Below are 15,613 nucleotides of genomic sequence, written 5' to 3'. Positions count from 1 at the left end.
TTGTGTAGTGTGTATTTGAACGAATGGTGGATTGAGAATTGATTGAGCACGATTTGTAGTGTGTTCAACGGGTTAATGGGTGGGCCAAACATCGGATGGGTGTCGAATTCCTCTAGATTTTCCTCGGTTCTTGGGGCAACCTGCGGCAACTCTTGACAATTTATGAAAATTTGCCAGCTAACTTCTCCAAGTGGTGAAGCGCGTCGATTTCATTCATAATTTAATTCATTTGTGTGATTTTTTTCTACAACAGTTTGTCCTATATATTATGTCCACTGAAAGATAAAGCTCCCGACACTCAGACTCTTTACACCGGTTTCAAAACTGTTGTCTAGTAAGGTTAGAAAATACGGTATAATATTGGGACGACAACTATTGTTAGAAGTTGTCATGCGGTTGCTTTTGGAATGCGAAAATCCTCGTTTCCTACATGTAGAAATGACAGAAACAACATTTTTTTATGAGACAACGGTTTTAACTAAAATTGTCGTTAATTTGAGACTTATTCAGACGAGACGACAATGTTTTGCAGTCGTCTCATCTGCTTCAAGAGACGAGGCCCACTTAAACAAAGATTTTTTTTTAGCAAACATGAGACTTTGATATAATTACTTAACACTATTGACGATCTTCATCACAATCGATAAGGTAGGAAATGATACAAGGATATGCACTTCACACATGCATAAGGGTACATTTGTTATTACAATTCTTTAAGTTATAATTAGACCATAACATGCTTTCGGAGGCCAGGTATGTGAGTATTCATAATATAGTCTTCCCAATCAATGCATTTCGGATCAAAGTTAAATTCCTTCGCGTCTATGTAGCACTCACTTGTCAACTTTTGCAGCTCCCTTGAGTTACTGTCATCAAATCTGCAATTAAAACATGTTTATTTTTTTCCACTCCCTTGAATAATGAAAATGATAAAACTTGTAATTACAAAAGTATAACATACGTACATGCCCTTGAATAACATGTAGGGTTTGTATAGCTCTACTAAGCGCATCACCAATGTGAGTTTCCGACTATAGTTAACATATATGTCCTCAAAATATTGGCCTGAAGCTTTATTTACGAACTTTAATCCCTTCAAAAAATGCAAATAAGAACATATGAAAGGAATGAAATTAACTAACTGAGAAAGACTAACATGTGTGATATCAATAACAAAAAAAAAAAAAAAAAAAAAAAAAGGGAAAAACAATTATTAAGCAGACATTAATTAATTCAATCTCACTGATCACACAATCCATGAAATGGAAAAGAATATACGGTATGCCCAGAATACAAGATGATACACCAAGTGTTATAATATAAGTGGAAGATAGTGTTGAAACGTTTCACTTTGTACAATTTACACGCCTTTGATTTCATAACATGTGGTGTATCACTTTATATTCTAGGTTCGCTAAAAAATCTCTCCACGAGATGAGATGACCCACATTTGCAATCCCTAATAATTGTGGATTTTTATATTTTATTATATAGCATTACCGTCAAGAAAATAGATAGAACAAACCTGCAAAGGTATCCTGAAGCAAATTTGCATGTAAATTAGGAAAGAAGACATAGTCCTATACATTGTACACTTGCCAACTTTAGTAGCGTTTCCATCCTTGTTAACCCACGGATTTTTGGTGAAGTGTCGGTACACAAAATTGTGAATATCACAAAATTGTATAGGGTTTCCAAATGAGGATCCCACATGGTAAATGACAATAGAAGGTTGATTTGCATTCACAACCATAGCATTAATAATTGAGTTTACCACCATGTCAACAGGAATCTGCCCAATTTACAAAATTAATCACTCGTTAGTTACATATTAATTTCTTTTTTAAACCATCGCTTTAATAATTAAATAATTTAACAAAAAAAAAAATATCATAGAAGAGAAACACAGACGACAATGAAGTCTAAATTCCATAAACTTATCCTTTCTATATGTATATACACATGCATGTACATGATATATATATATATATATATATATATATATATTATGTAAATAGTGTTTGGAGGCATCAACATATTCATTGACTTTGAACTCACCATATCAAAAACTGACATAGGATCAGCAAGGAGGCATGTCAGCTTTCCTTTGCAATAACCAGCAATAACGCTATCAATGGTTCTGTAATATGAACAAATATATGATTTTAGTTTTATGGGATCACCATACACTCTATTTTTCTTTCATCTTTTAAAGGCTATCGATATTGACACTTGTAACTTTCAATTATTGAGTAACAAAGATATTTTTACAACTTAGAATTTTAAGGCGCATGATGCAAAATAATTACCTGAAACCTTGAATCCAACCTGGAAATGGCTCCTTATAAGTACTAGTAACCACAGTTGGACGGATGATGACTAGAGGTAGATTACCCTTTGAGTTCTCAAGAAATATTTCTCCCATTGCCTTTGTAAATACATAGGTGTTTGGCCATCCATAAAGTTTAGCCCTGATAATTATTAATTATATTAAAGAAAAGCAAAAGATAAATAGCATAAGTACATATATAACACTCAGAAATGGCACAATCTACGTGAAATTGTTGAGAATTTCAAACTTCTACCACCACTAGCTAGCATTTCTTTTACTTTTGATTTCATCAAAAGATGGGAAAAAAATAAGCAAAAGTATAAAATTTGTAAGTGTGTTAATAAAGGCACAATTAGATATTGATGCTTTACAACCTTTCAATGCCAAAATCCTTCATGGTGCTTCTGATATTTTCTTCTGAAGCACCTTCTGCCTTTAGGTCATTCAATTTCTCCTCTACAACCTTCTTTTCCTGTACTTGGAAATTAAATTTGGTGGTGCCTTTAACTTTCTCGTCCATAAATGATGATAAGTCCTCTGGTATGAGTCCTTCCATTTCACCACACACGTAAGCTAGAAAAAAAAAAAAAAGGAATTTTTTGATCACCATCAGTTGAGAAAAATCTATCCAAGGGCACAAAGGCCAAAAGAAAAAGGTTTCCTTATCCATATATCTTTATATTCAATTAGACAAAAGATAATATATCAGAAATATGATAATTGAAGATGAATTAAACAAGAAAAAAGAGGATAAGTACAGTATGCGACAAACAAAAAATAACAGAAAACCGAAAGGCCATACTAAATGATCGAAAACTGACCAGTTGATATGTGGAGAAGCATCTCTAGTTTTAAACATTTCTTTGCAAAGCTCAACAAATGAAGAACTCCAAATGTATTCACGTCTAGCGCAATATCATATCTGCAAACGATATATGTATACACGTAATAAAAAAAGGATATAGGTGTACTCGTACATGATTTATTTATCACTTTTATCAGAAGATTGTATATACTACATAGTGTCTATGTTGTACTTTATTCACTTTAATAAAAAATGTAGTTCGTGTTTGAATTTTATGTGTGTATATACCAGCAGTAATTGGGGAGGGTGGAAATCAACACATGACCTCGATTGCAGGGTGAATGCTCATACCTTTCATCAAAATTTGTTGTCGCTGCAGAGTTAAGTATGATTTGTACTCCATTGAACATTTCTTCCCTCAATTTGATTTCTTTCACCCCGAGGTTTTCAAAAGTTACATCTCCTGGGACAGCCACAACTTTTTTTGATATAAAGTTATCAAAATCTGCACCTAGTTTCTCCCTTAGAACCTTGAACAACGCCTTTCCTATGATCTTAATTTACAAATATATATGAAAAAAATTAAAATAAAGTGAATGCCATTAATTATAGATTGAAGTACATGTAAATGCAAAGTGTTGTGTATTTATGCAAACCTCATTATGCATGCGATCCTTGGCTGAGTTGGTATCCGGAGCTCTTACAAGAAGATAGACCTTTTCCACATTTGGTTGAACCCTTAATATTTTCTCCAAAAATACTGCATATATGCCATATATTAGCAAGTTAGGTTACTCTGTGTGTGTAAGAGAGAGAGAGAGAGAGAGAGAGAGAGAGAGATGGTATACCCATTGCAAGGAAGCCTGTGGCTCCAGTAACCAAAATGATCTTGTCTTTGAGATATCCCAGAATGGTCTTTAACTCCATTGGTGAAGTTTAGAATTAAATCGAGAGACACAGAGAAAGTGAGCGGTATTTTGTTTTGAGTTATGTTCTGACGGTCCCTTGGATTCGGAGCGTTGGAGGGAATTAAGTTGTTGATATATATCAGTGTACTTACACGAAAATTTAGAATGCTTTCATGTGCTACGTATTCAAAGTGATATAGTTGCAACTTGGAAGACGTGGTTTACTAAAACTTAGATGCTTCTCATTAATAAATTTAGAAGTTTGATTAAAATCAAATAAAATATTGCACACATATATTTTTGAAATTAGGGTTCAACCAATGAGGCATTGTGTGCGTTAGAAAATAGGTCAAGAAATTAGGGTTCCAATGAGGCATTGTGTGCGTTAGAAAATAGGTCAAGAAATTAGGGTTCAACCAATAAGGCATTGTGTGTGTATTAAATAGGTCAACGAGTACTAAAGTTGTTGTATTTGGCTAAGTGTCAAGTGCATTATTGACCTAAATTGATAATAGAATATTTATACTTATGTCGAAAATAAAACATTCATGAATTAAACCCTAATATATCAAAAATATATTTAGTCCCTAATTATATATATATATATATATATATATATATTTTAATAATATGCTTTAGTATCCGAATTTTTTGGTACACAGGAAATTTGTGATTTAATTGTTTGTTGGGGGGGTTGGGAGTGGAATGATGATTTTTCTTTTGTTTTATAAGCAGAATAAAATTATATATATATATATATATATATATATATATATTTTAATAATATGCTTTAGTATCCGAATTTTTTGGTACACAGGAAATTTGTGATTTAATTGTTTGTTGGGGGGTTGGGAGTGGAATGATGATTTTTCTTTTGTTTTATAAGCAGAATAAAAAATTTTATTAGAAAAGTATTAATACCACATTGGTTACCACGTCGATGGTGAAATCCTAAAGATCTCAAACCCTCGGAGAACTTAGGACAGCTAACTACACCCATAAATAATTAAAACATGTTAATTTATAGAAACTTAATTGTTTTTTGTGCTTCTAGGTATACCATCCTTGAATTAGAGCCACACGTAGAGTGCTGTTGTCATGAACAGTATGTGTTGTTATGAAATGACTACTCTCTGCATGCATCGACATAAGGGTTTTGTGCTACGTACGTCCAGTATTATATACATGTAATGTTGTTTTTAATTAGCTGACTACTATTGCTGTATCATGTATATATATAGTTATTTTCCTACAGAATAATACTCTTGACTCGATAGGTCGGCTTTGAGTTGGTTTGATTTTTATTCTTATTATTATCATTACTATTTCTGGTTGTGCGTTAGTTCAGCTGCATATTAGAAGGAGAAGACTGGAATGAGTTCTTGGAGCGTTCTAGACGCGATCAAATATTTGAAGAGAAGCGAAAGCGATAATTCATTGATACGAAATAATACGATTACACGATTACAAGGGTGTCAACCAAGTACATATTTTTAGTGACCAAATTCGTAATTTGAATGAATAAGCGCACAACAAGCAAACTTAATTACTATATGGCAGCCAGAATCAGTGACAGAGCCAAAAACCGCTCTCAGGTCAGGCCTTTAAGACATAAAAAAAACTTGGGTGAACTGCCAATTTAGCCCTTGAATTATCCTATGAATGAAAATTAGGTCTCTAAACTATTTTTTTTTTCAGAAAAAGCAGTCATTGAATTATAAAAATCTGCCAATTACATCCTTAATATTAAATTCGCTGCTACTATATTTATTTTTCCGTCAATTTAAGTCACGTTACTTGCATAGAATATGAAATGTCAAGAGAAAGCGAGAAAATGACAAAATTACATTCTAAAGTGTGTCAAGTGACCAAGTTGATGAAAAATTGGATAAAATAGCTTTAAATGTAATGGTAGGGATGAAATTAGCAATTTTTAATGAATTTAGGGACTTATTTTACTGAAAAAATAATACGGGAACCTAATTTTCACTGAGTTGATATTTCAGGACTAAATTAGCACTTCACCCAGAAAAATTAGACCAAGTATAGCAATATAATTAAAAAACTAAAGGTTTTTTTTGCATTACTAGCATGGAAAATTTATCAAACACGAGTGATGGGGATTTAAAATTTCCATTGATTATATGATAAGAACATAACTTGTTTACGAGCTTTAATAAAAAGGAAGATTCAAATAAAAATTTAAGGTCATGACTCAAAACTATTACCATGAGATTTTCTTTTAACATAATTGTATAGACCTTGTTTTATATGAACAGATTTTTTAAAAAGAATTAGTTTTTATACGGTAAAATAGAAGGTTGTTCGCATAAACAAATTTCAAACCCATGCTATGATGGAATGACAAACTCTACTCACCAATGCTTTATGTTAAAAGCTAGCAGACAATTAACATATATTCATAAAATGTCAAGGTGGGCTTAGGCCTAACCTAACCTTCATTTGGCTCCGCCATTAACCACAACAAACAAAGAAACACACAAGAACCATTGGTATAGGTTCCCACAATAGATCAGCAATGGCAAATCCAAAACCTCGAAGCACAGCTATCACTAAGAAGTGAGGCCGTAGACTGCTAGGCAGCACAATGATAGGAGCATATTTAGGCGACTTACTTAGCTTGTTTTCGTGCATTTATGTTGTTGTTTCTTAGTTCTTTAAGTGTTTTAAGTCATTTTCGTATGATTTCAGGTTCTAAGGGCTAAAGAAGCAAAGAAGTGCATTTTGGAGCCTTTTGGAGCATTTTTGGGCCAAGAATGGATAGCTTATGCTTGGAGCCAAAGTGTTGGACAAAATTGAAGCTTTGTGTGCACTTTAGAACATAAAACAAAGGGCCTAGCCCAAGCAAACAAAGCCTTAGAACCAGAAATTCCCATGCCAACACATAAACAAAGCCCTTTGCCATGCAACACATGCACTCCCATTTCACATCCACTTCACCCTTTGCCGTGACTTCACATTGCATTTCCAGCATGCATTCACATGCATTTTCAGCTACATATTCACCCACATACACTTTAATCATTCAACACATGCATTCACACACCAACAACCATTTTGTGCCGTGCATTTCATCACCTTTCCAGCTTTCCCTTTCAATTCCAGCATGCATTCACATACAAAAACAGCACCATCCAATTTGTGCCGTGCATTTCATCACCTTTCCAGCTTTCCCTTTCAATTCCAGCATGCATTCACACACCAACAACCATTCTATGCCGTGCATTTCATCACCTTTCCAGCTTTCCCTTTCAATTCCAGCATGCATTCACATACAAAAACAGCACCATCCATTTTGTGCCGTGCATTTCATCACCTTTCCAGCTTTCCCTTTCAATTCCAGCATGCATTCACATACAAACACCTTAAACAAACAGCCATATACATCTCCACTCCTCCTATAAATACCCTTGCATTCCATTCACCAAATCATCTTTCCATTCATAACACAACAACAAACACAAAAACAGCAACCTTGTTGCCGTGGGTTCTCTTCATTTCCAGCATCATTCCCTTCTATTTCCACCACTTCCCAACCCTCCAAACCACTCCTCATCCATTTCCATAATCCCCCAAACCTCACCTTAGACCTTGTGCTACAACAACGAGGAAGATAAGAGGGCCTAAACGTTCATACAATTCAAGTTTGAGTTGTTGGAATGTTTAGGTGTTTCTTTGATTTCAAAGTTTAAATTCAATTCTCTTTGTTTTGTACGTATGAGGAATGGAAGAAAAGAGTGCCTAAACGTTCATACAATTCAAGTTTGAGTTGTTGGAATGTTTAGGTGTTTCTTTGATTTCAAAGTTTAAATTCAATTCTCTTTGTTTTGTACGTATGAGGAATGGAAGAAAAGAGTGCCTAAACGTTCATACAATTCAAGTTTGAGTTGTTGGAATGTTTAGGTGTTTCTTTGATTTCAAAGTTATGAGGAAATAAACCCCCCTTTAGCTAGGGGGTGATTCAAAACTATGTTTATATTTGCAATATGAATTGATTAACTTTCGTTGGAATTTCATAAGTTGTTGATTCAATTTGTTTAACCGTTTGATTGATAACTTATTTATGTATGTTTATTAAGAATGCGCGCTTAATTTTCATGCATGAATATGACGCTAGAATATAAGTGAGTTTCACCTAATCGTTATGAACTTATATTCACAAGTAGTGGAGGTTGCTTATAAACAATCGCGTTAAATGAATTCTTGGCACGAGTTTCATGCTCATCATAGTAACGAATGCCTCGTCAACACTTATAGTTTTCATAATGCTTAATGATCTTTGATTGTATCTTTATTGTGCTGTTCACGTAAAGGACTTTTGGAGAATGTTGTGAATTGCGTTGCGCAAACCCATCCAATTCATTAACTTAAGGAAAACTTGACGGTTAATTTAAGCGGACCTAATTAACCCGGAGTGTTGAGTTTCATAATTTATCGAAAGACCAACTGAGAATCAATCTTGTATGCAAGTGTAACATGTGTGGAGAAGAACTCCTTAGCTATTCCATCATCCATATTTTCATCACATTCATATTTACGTTTTGCCTTTAATTACAATTTGTCCATTTAGTTTAATTTCGTCCAAACACAATCCCCCCTTTACTTTATTGTTCAATTTAATCAATTTAGTTTTTGTTTTTAAAGTGTTTGAGTCTTTTGATTTGTTTTAGTGTTTTAAAGTTTAGTTTTGCATTCTTTGAGTCTAGTATAGTGTTTTAAACTTTATTTTACGTTTTTGAGTCAGTTTCCAAGTGATTTGCAATCCCTCCTAATCCCCGGTTAAGAACGATCCCTACTTACATACTTACTACAATTGATAAAAAGAGGGTTTAATTTGTGCGCGTATAGTTCTCGCATCAAATTTTGGCGCCGTTGCCGGGGATTTAGCAAATTTGCTAAATCCCTTGTCTTTATTTTTATATTTTGTTTTTCGTGCATTCTTATTTCAGATTCTTAGTTTGTTTGTTTCCTTGTTTTTTTAGGTACTGTGTATGACTCGTAGCTCTCGGCCTATTGTAGAGAACATCTCCGACTTTGACGGTGATTTTGAACGCACTTTGAGGAGAACGAGGAGTCAACAAGAGCCACCACAACCTGGGCTTGAAGAAGACGAAGTAGGTGTAGAAGAAAAGCCCACGGATCAGATTTTTGAAGAAGAACAAGCCATGGCAGCAGATAATAGAACCATCAAGGAGCTTTCGGCCTCGGGTTTGGATAATGCATTGCCTCTTTGTATCCAATACCCCACGGCTGCCCAAGGCAAGACCGATGAATTTGAACTCAAATCCAGTTTGTTACACCATATTCCGAAGTTCCATGGCTTGTCTATGGAAGACCCCAACAAACACTTGAAGGAGTTCGAGGTGGTTTGTTCGAGCATGACCCCCGTCAATGTGGATGGGAGTATATTGAAGATGAAGGCCTTTCCATTTTCACTTATGGACAAGGCCAAAGATTGGCTCTACGAACTAGCCCCGGGAACTGTGACTTCGTGGGAGAGTATGAAGCGTGCTTTCTTGGAGAAATTCTTCCCTACTTCGAGAGTGATTCTCCTACGGAAGAAAATTAGTGGTATTCAACAGAATCATGGTGAGACATTCCCGGCTTATTATGAGCGCTTCAAGGGCCTTGTAGCTTCATGTCCTCAACATCAAATGAAGGAGGAACTTCTCCTTCAATATTTCTATGAGGGCCTCCTTCCTATCGAACGTCAAATGCTTGATGCATCAGCGGGAGGAGCATTGGTGGACAAAACACCAAGGGATGCCAAGATTCTCATAGCCAACCGAGCGCTCAACGCTCAACAATATGAAGGAGTGGGCCAAAGGGAAGCCCCACGGCAACAAAGTGTAAATGAGGTGAGTGCTATTTCTGAAATTCAATCACAACTTGCTAATCTTACTTCTCTTGTTTCTCAGGTTGTGATTGGTCCAAAAGCACAAGAACACCAAGTTTGTGGCGTGTGCTCAATCCAAGGGCATCCATCCGACAAGTGCCCTCAACTAATCGAGAATGGTGGGTGGGAATCTGCCAATGTAATTGGTTTCCAAGGACAAAATCAAAACAACCCATACTCGAACACTTACAATGTCGGATGCAGGGACCATCCAAACTTCAAATGGAGGGAGCCACAACAAGCTGCCCAACAAGGAGGATTTAGGCCAAACCCCCCTGGTTTTTATTCCAAGCTGTATGCACCCTAACAACCCCAACAACCTTCGACATCATCTCATTCAGGTACGTCCTTGGAAAGTGATCAAGCTATGCAATTACTAACCTCTATTTCGCAAGGGTTGCAAAATCAAAACAACCGGATAGCAAATAACGAGAAGGAGATGATGGATATGAAGAAACAAATAGGGCAGATTTCTGAGTTCCTTGGACAGATTAGAGAGCAAGGAAAGCTTCCTAGTTCAACCACAGTCAATCCAAAGGGAGGATTCGAATCCGCCAAGGCCATCACCCTAAGGGGTGGAAAAGAAGTTGGGACCGAGCCAAACAATCCCAAATCTGCCCAGAAAGTAGATGAAGAGACGACACAACCTGAGGCAGTGTCTAGTTCACCCACGGCAAGGGTGAAAAACCCAATGCCGCAGGCCCCCAATCACCCTAACTCGGCCAAATCAGGTAATTTAAGTTCAAATTCATGTACTTCACGTCCTAATCTGCCTAATATACCTTTTCCTAGCAGGTTCATGCAAGAAAAAAAGGAAGAAAGCGAGAAGGACATTCTTGAAACGTACCGGAAGGTGCAAGTGAACATACCGCTTCTCGATGCAATCAAACAGGTTCCAAAGTATGCTAAATTCCTCAAGGACCTATGCAATACAAAGAGAAGAAGGGCAAACAAAGAGGTAGTGAAGGTAAGCGAGAATGTGTCCGCTGTTTTGCAACGTAAACTGCCTACCAAGTGCAAAGACCCCGGTAGTTTCACGATTCCTTGTGTGATTAGACATAATCGTTTTGAACATGCCATGCTTGATTTAGGTGCATCCATAAATGTCATGCCTTATTCTATTTATGCATCTATGAATTTGGGTGAATTAAAACAAGATGGTGTAATTATACAATTGGCCGATCGTTCTAACGCGTATCCAAAAGGAGTTTTGGAAGATGTGCTTGTGCAGGTGAACCATTTAATTTTTCCGGCTGATTTCTACGTCCTAGACATGGAGGATTCAGCCCATTCTACATCTTTGCCGATTCTCCTTGGTAGGCCATTCATGAAGACGGCCCGAACGAAGATTGATGTGTTTAAAGGCACTTTAACAATGGAATTCGATGGGGAAGTGATTGATTTTAATATTTCTGAAACTATGAAATTTCCGAATGATGATCACTCATGTTTCTCTATTGATATTCTTGATTCTTTGGCGCAGGCACACATTGATCAAATACATGGCGAAACGGTCATTACAAATGGCAAAGAAATGAAGGATCATGTTATGGAGGAGATTCCATTGCATGCCGTGGGCTTTAAGTGAGAAATGAAGGTTTCGTCCGGCTGCAAGACGTAAAAGAAAGCGCTATTTGGGAGGCAACCCAATACACAGAATAAAATAAAGTTGTCCATTGATCTCCGTTTTGATTTAAAAAAAAAAAAAAAAAAAAAAAAAAAAAAAAAAAAAGAGATACTAAACATGGAGAAAGATGGAGCTTCACAAAGGTTGTTTACGTGAAGCCCCACTACGAGGCGTCGGAGCGGAAGGCGTCGGAGCGGAAGGCATAGGAGCGGAAGGCATTGGAGCGGAAGGCATCGGAGCGGGAGGCATCGGAGCTAGAGCATTCCAGGCCTCAAGACTTGGCCAAGCGCTAGATGAGCCGGGAAAAAGGTGCCTCTGGAGGAAAGACGAAAACCTTTGACGGTCATTGTGAATCCGACCTTCAGACTCTTGCAGCTCATCAAGCTTCCTCTTCATGCCCGTCGAATAGTTGTTGGCAAGCACGTGCAAACTTCTATTCTCGTACTTAAGCTGCTGAATCTCTTGCTTAAGACTTTCCACCTCTGCCATCAATGATTCCACCTGACGGGAGCGGGCAAGCAGGCGTTGGCCCATGTTGGACACAGAACTCGCACACTGAACACTAAGTGCGAGGGACTCTTGAACGACCAACTCATCGGACCGTCCTGACAGCAGCCTACTATCTTTTGGAGTGAGGAGGTTCCTAGCTACTATTGTAGCTGTTGTGGCGTCCTACATCACAGAGTCTTCACCTGAAAGAGGACCGTTAAAAGATAAAAAAGAAGGGCGCCATACATTACCTTGACGGGTCGTAACCGGATCGCTGCTGAGACTCAAATCTAAGCTAAGGTTCGATGAGTTTGCCATTTTTTTTCAAAAGTGTTCAAAGAGAAGGGGTGGATGGAGTTAAATTTCGAAGGGTCGGAGACAATTTTCAAGAATGGGAGATCTTCAGAGTGTGTATGTTGGCGGTGATCGATCGCTCTATAAAAAGCCAAGGCGACGCGTCCACCGATTCAAAGAGCCGGATTTTCCGGCGTAAGTTAGGCGACGCTCCCTCGGCTTTTCATCGCAACTACACATCTTTAGCCGACAAGCGCAAAGTTCGGCGACGCTTTCTCTGCTTTTCAGAAGACGCGTGCAGCTTTGTTAAAAGGAGCCGCATCTGCACTACCACGTGTCGCTCAGAAATCGAAGGGGCGTCGCTCAGAAATCGAAGGGGCGCCTGCTCAGAAATCGAAGAGGCGTCTTCAAAGATCGAAGAGGCGCCACTATTTCAAAAAGCCGGATTTGCGGGATCAAAACGTTTGTCGACAAGGGTAAAAGAACAATACCATCACTTGATATTATCTCTATATATGTCGACCTTCGTCTTTTATGGTAAGGCAAACCTGAAGAAAATGCCCAACTCTTCCTCACCTCTGAGGGCGCACTCCCAGCAAAGCCTCTTGAAATACTCAATTTTTTCTCCCCCAAAGATGATACCAGATGCCTGGAGTACAGATGACCCAGGAGGAAACGGCACAACAAATACATGTGCTGATTCATTCACCGCTTATTCAAAAGCAAAGGTATCTCATATCATCAAGGTCAAAAGCAAAAGTATCTCATATCATGCTCTTTCCCTGTCTTTTTCTTTGTCCTTGTTCTTACTTGCATGGCAAAGTAAAAGAAGCAATCAGCCGGCACTTGGAGTCAGTCTTCCGATCTGGAGCCAACTGCCTGGAATCTATCCCTGATTGCTTACCTGGCGTTGCTCTCGAGTAGTCATCTTCAACGGTTGATACACTTCCAGAGAAGGGACCACTCCTGCAAAGATTGAACAAAGAAACAGATAAAAGGGATAAGCTCAGACCTTCGGGGGAAACCAAAAGAACCATCCTGCTGCCCAGTTCAAGAAGTAGCACAAAGGAAAATCAACGATGGGCAGAAACCAGTTCAAGAGTAAGCCTGTGGAATCACAAAGATCAAAGCCTCAATGCAATTACCAAGGAGAAGATGGAATTTACACTCTATAACCAGATTTGCGTCTCTAAACTCTTCTCTTTGTTAATTACATTTTGCCATGTTTAGTATGTTTAGTTGCTTTTTGTGTGTTTACTTATGTTTTGTGTGATTCTATGCTTAAAACATTGAGGACAATGTTTGATTTAAGTGTGGGGGGGGGGGGGGGTAACTAAGTATATTTAATACAAATTCGTGGGATTTTATCACCCATTACTTCAAAAGTTGTTCCTTGCTGTTTTAAGGTGTTTTTAAATTATTTTAGAATGTTTTAGTGTGTGTTGTTTTATAACTCCGAAAAACACATAAAAATTTAAAAAAGAAAAAAAAAAAAAACAAAAAAAAAATGTTTTGAAAAGCCTAAAAAGAGTGTTTTGAGTCGTTTTTGTGTCGTAGGTCACCTTCCAACACAATGATAAGGATTTGGTTTCTAATTGCATGACTGTTAAAAAGAGTTATAAACATAGAGAAAAGTTTGATTTACTCTTGGTATATGCTTGGTTATGGTTATAATGTATGACTTCACATGCAATCATAAAAGAAAAAAAAAAAAAAATTTCGTTTTTGTAACATGCTTGAAGGAAGGAACTCAAACAAACGCTACAACCCTGAGAGACTTGAGCCTATAACGTTCTTTGGAGAGTATAATCTGTGATTTCTTGTTTTCTAAAGTCGTTGCATGATCTCATTATTCTTTGCTTGGTTACTACTTAGAAGGCGTTTCATCATATAGTTCCAAATGCTAGAACTCATGCCCATTTCATTCAAAGCATGTTATTGATTTGCATAACATATATCAAGATGAAGTTGTGAAGTTGCCACCATAGCCAAATAGCCTTACTTCCCATATTTCGTATTTGTTGTAAGTTTTAACCCCGTTGATCCTTGTTTAGCATCTATTCTTTGTTTACCCATATTTTCCTCACCTAGCCTAGTTTAGGACAATCCACACCCTTGTTATTAAAAGATAGTGAGCATGACTTAAATGAATTCCTTTTGAGTTACATTATGCAAGAAAATGAGTGTGGGGGAAAGAATGCTTGTTCTTAAGTATGTTTTGAAATTCAAAAGAAAAGAAAAATAGAAAAGAAAAGAAAGAAAGAAAGAAAAAATAGAAAAAAATGAAAGAAGAAAGGGTTCAAAACACCAATTCTGGCCCTAAATTGTCTAAATTCTCCCTTTTTGTTCAAAAGTTGATGTTTTCATTCAAAAGAGAATTCTAAGTTGATTCATTTGCCTTGCTCACTATTTCTTTAAGAACCTTTGTTTTGCATATCCCTTCATTGTTATCCACACGCTCCGAACCCCATTACAACCCTTGACTTCAATCTTGAGTGTTATGTGTTTCAATTTGTGGAGTTTGAACTTGGTATGAGCATATGGTGTCACTGGTTCTCGCGTCTAAGTAGTAGCATTCCATTCATGAGATCATATCTAAACATGCTTATTAACTCCAGAAATTGCGTTCTTTGTGATACATATATGTGAGTGTTCGTTTTCATGTTTACATCAATCTTCTCACATATACTTAGCGTAGGGTGTGTAGTCAGAAAATCTGAGTGAAATTGAGTGCATATCTTGTGAGGAATTGAGCAAATTCTCTAAGGCATGTTACTACATTCCAAAATATGGTTTTAAATGCTTAATTGTGAAATAGTATGTGGTGATGATGATTAAGAATGTACTTAAGTGCGAAGATGACTAAAATCTGTGGGAATGATGATTTTTAACATGTCATGTGCATTGGAAATCCCTAAGAAAATTGTTGGAAGGTTTAGGTTGTGTTTTACTTGTTTAGTGTCGTTTGTTTGTATGTTATCGTTTTGTTTTGCTCGAGGACTAGCAAAAGCTAAGTGTGGGGGAATCTGATAGGAGCATATTTAGGCGACTTACTTAGCTTGTTTTCGTGCATTTATGTTGTTGTTTCTTAGTTCTTTAAGTGTTTTAAGTCATTTTCGTATGATTTCAGGTTCTAAGGGCTAAAGAAGCAAAGAAGTGCATTTTGGAGCCTTTTGGAGCATTTTTGGGCCAAGAATGGATAGCTTATGCTTGGAGCCAAAGTGTTGGACAAAATTGAAGC

The 15,613-nt window shown here is 37.0% G+C and overlaps 1 protein-coding gene across 1 annotated transcript; it reads right to left on the bottom strand.

The window, feature by feature from the left end:
- Positions 1-724: 724 nt before the first annotated feature.
- Positions 725-4,064, bottom strand: LOC137714151 (alcohol-forming fatty acyl-CoA reductase-like). The gene is made up of 10 exons (XM_068453431.1): positions 3,986-4,064; positions 3,794-3,897; positions 3,489-3,691; positions 3,154-3,254; positions 2,707-2,905; positions 2,310-2,471; positions 2,059-2,140; positions 1,526-1,792; positions 966-1,093; positions 725-878 (listed from the first exon to the last, which is right to left on the bottom strand). The coding sequence occupies exons 1-10, from the start codon at positions 4,062-4,064 to the stop codon at positions 725-727; spliced, it is 1,479 nt and encodes a 492-aa protein (XP_068309532.1).
- Between the last annotated feature and the right edge of the window lie 11,549 nt (positions 4,065-15,613).

This window comes from Pyrus communis, chromosome 14 (assembly GCF_963583255.1).
Source record: "Pyrus communis chromosome 14, drPyrComm1.1, whole genome shotgun sequence".
In the NCBI taxonomy this organism is placed as follows: Eukaryota; Viridiplantae; Streptophyta; class Magnoliopsida; order Rosales; family Rosaceae; genus Pyrus; species Pyrus communis.
Note: the sequence above shows the minus strand (reverse complement) of the source record. Positions and strands in the feature narration are given on the sequence as shown.

Coding starts and splice junctions, on each gene's coding strand:
- LOC137714151 (XM_068453431.1), bottom strand. CDS start 4,064: ATGGAGTTAAAGACCATTCTGGGATATCTCAAAGACAAGATCATTTTG. Junction 3,692..3,793: donor AGGATCGCATGCATAATGAG/GTTTGCATAAAT, acceptor TTGTAAATTAAG/ATCATAGGAAAGGCGTTGTT. Junction 879..965: donor TACATGTTATTCAAGGGCAT/GTACGTATGTTA, acceptor TTTTAATTGCAG/ATTTGATGACAGTAACTCAA.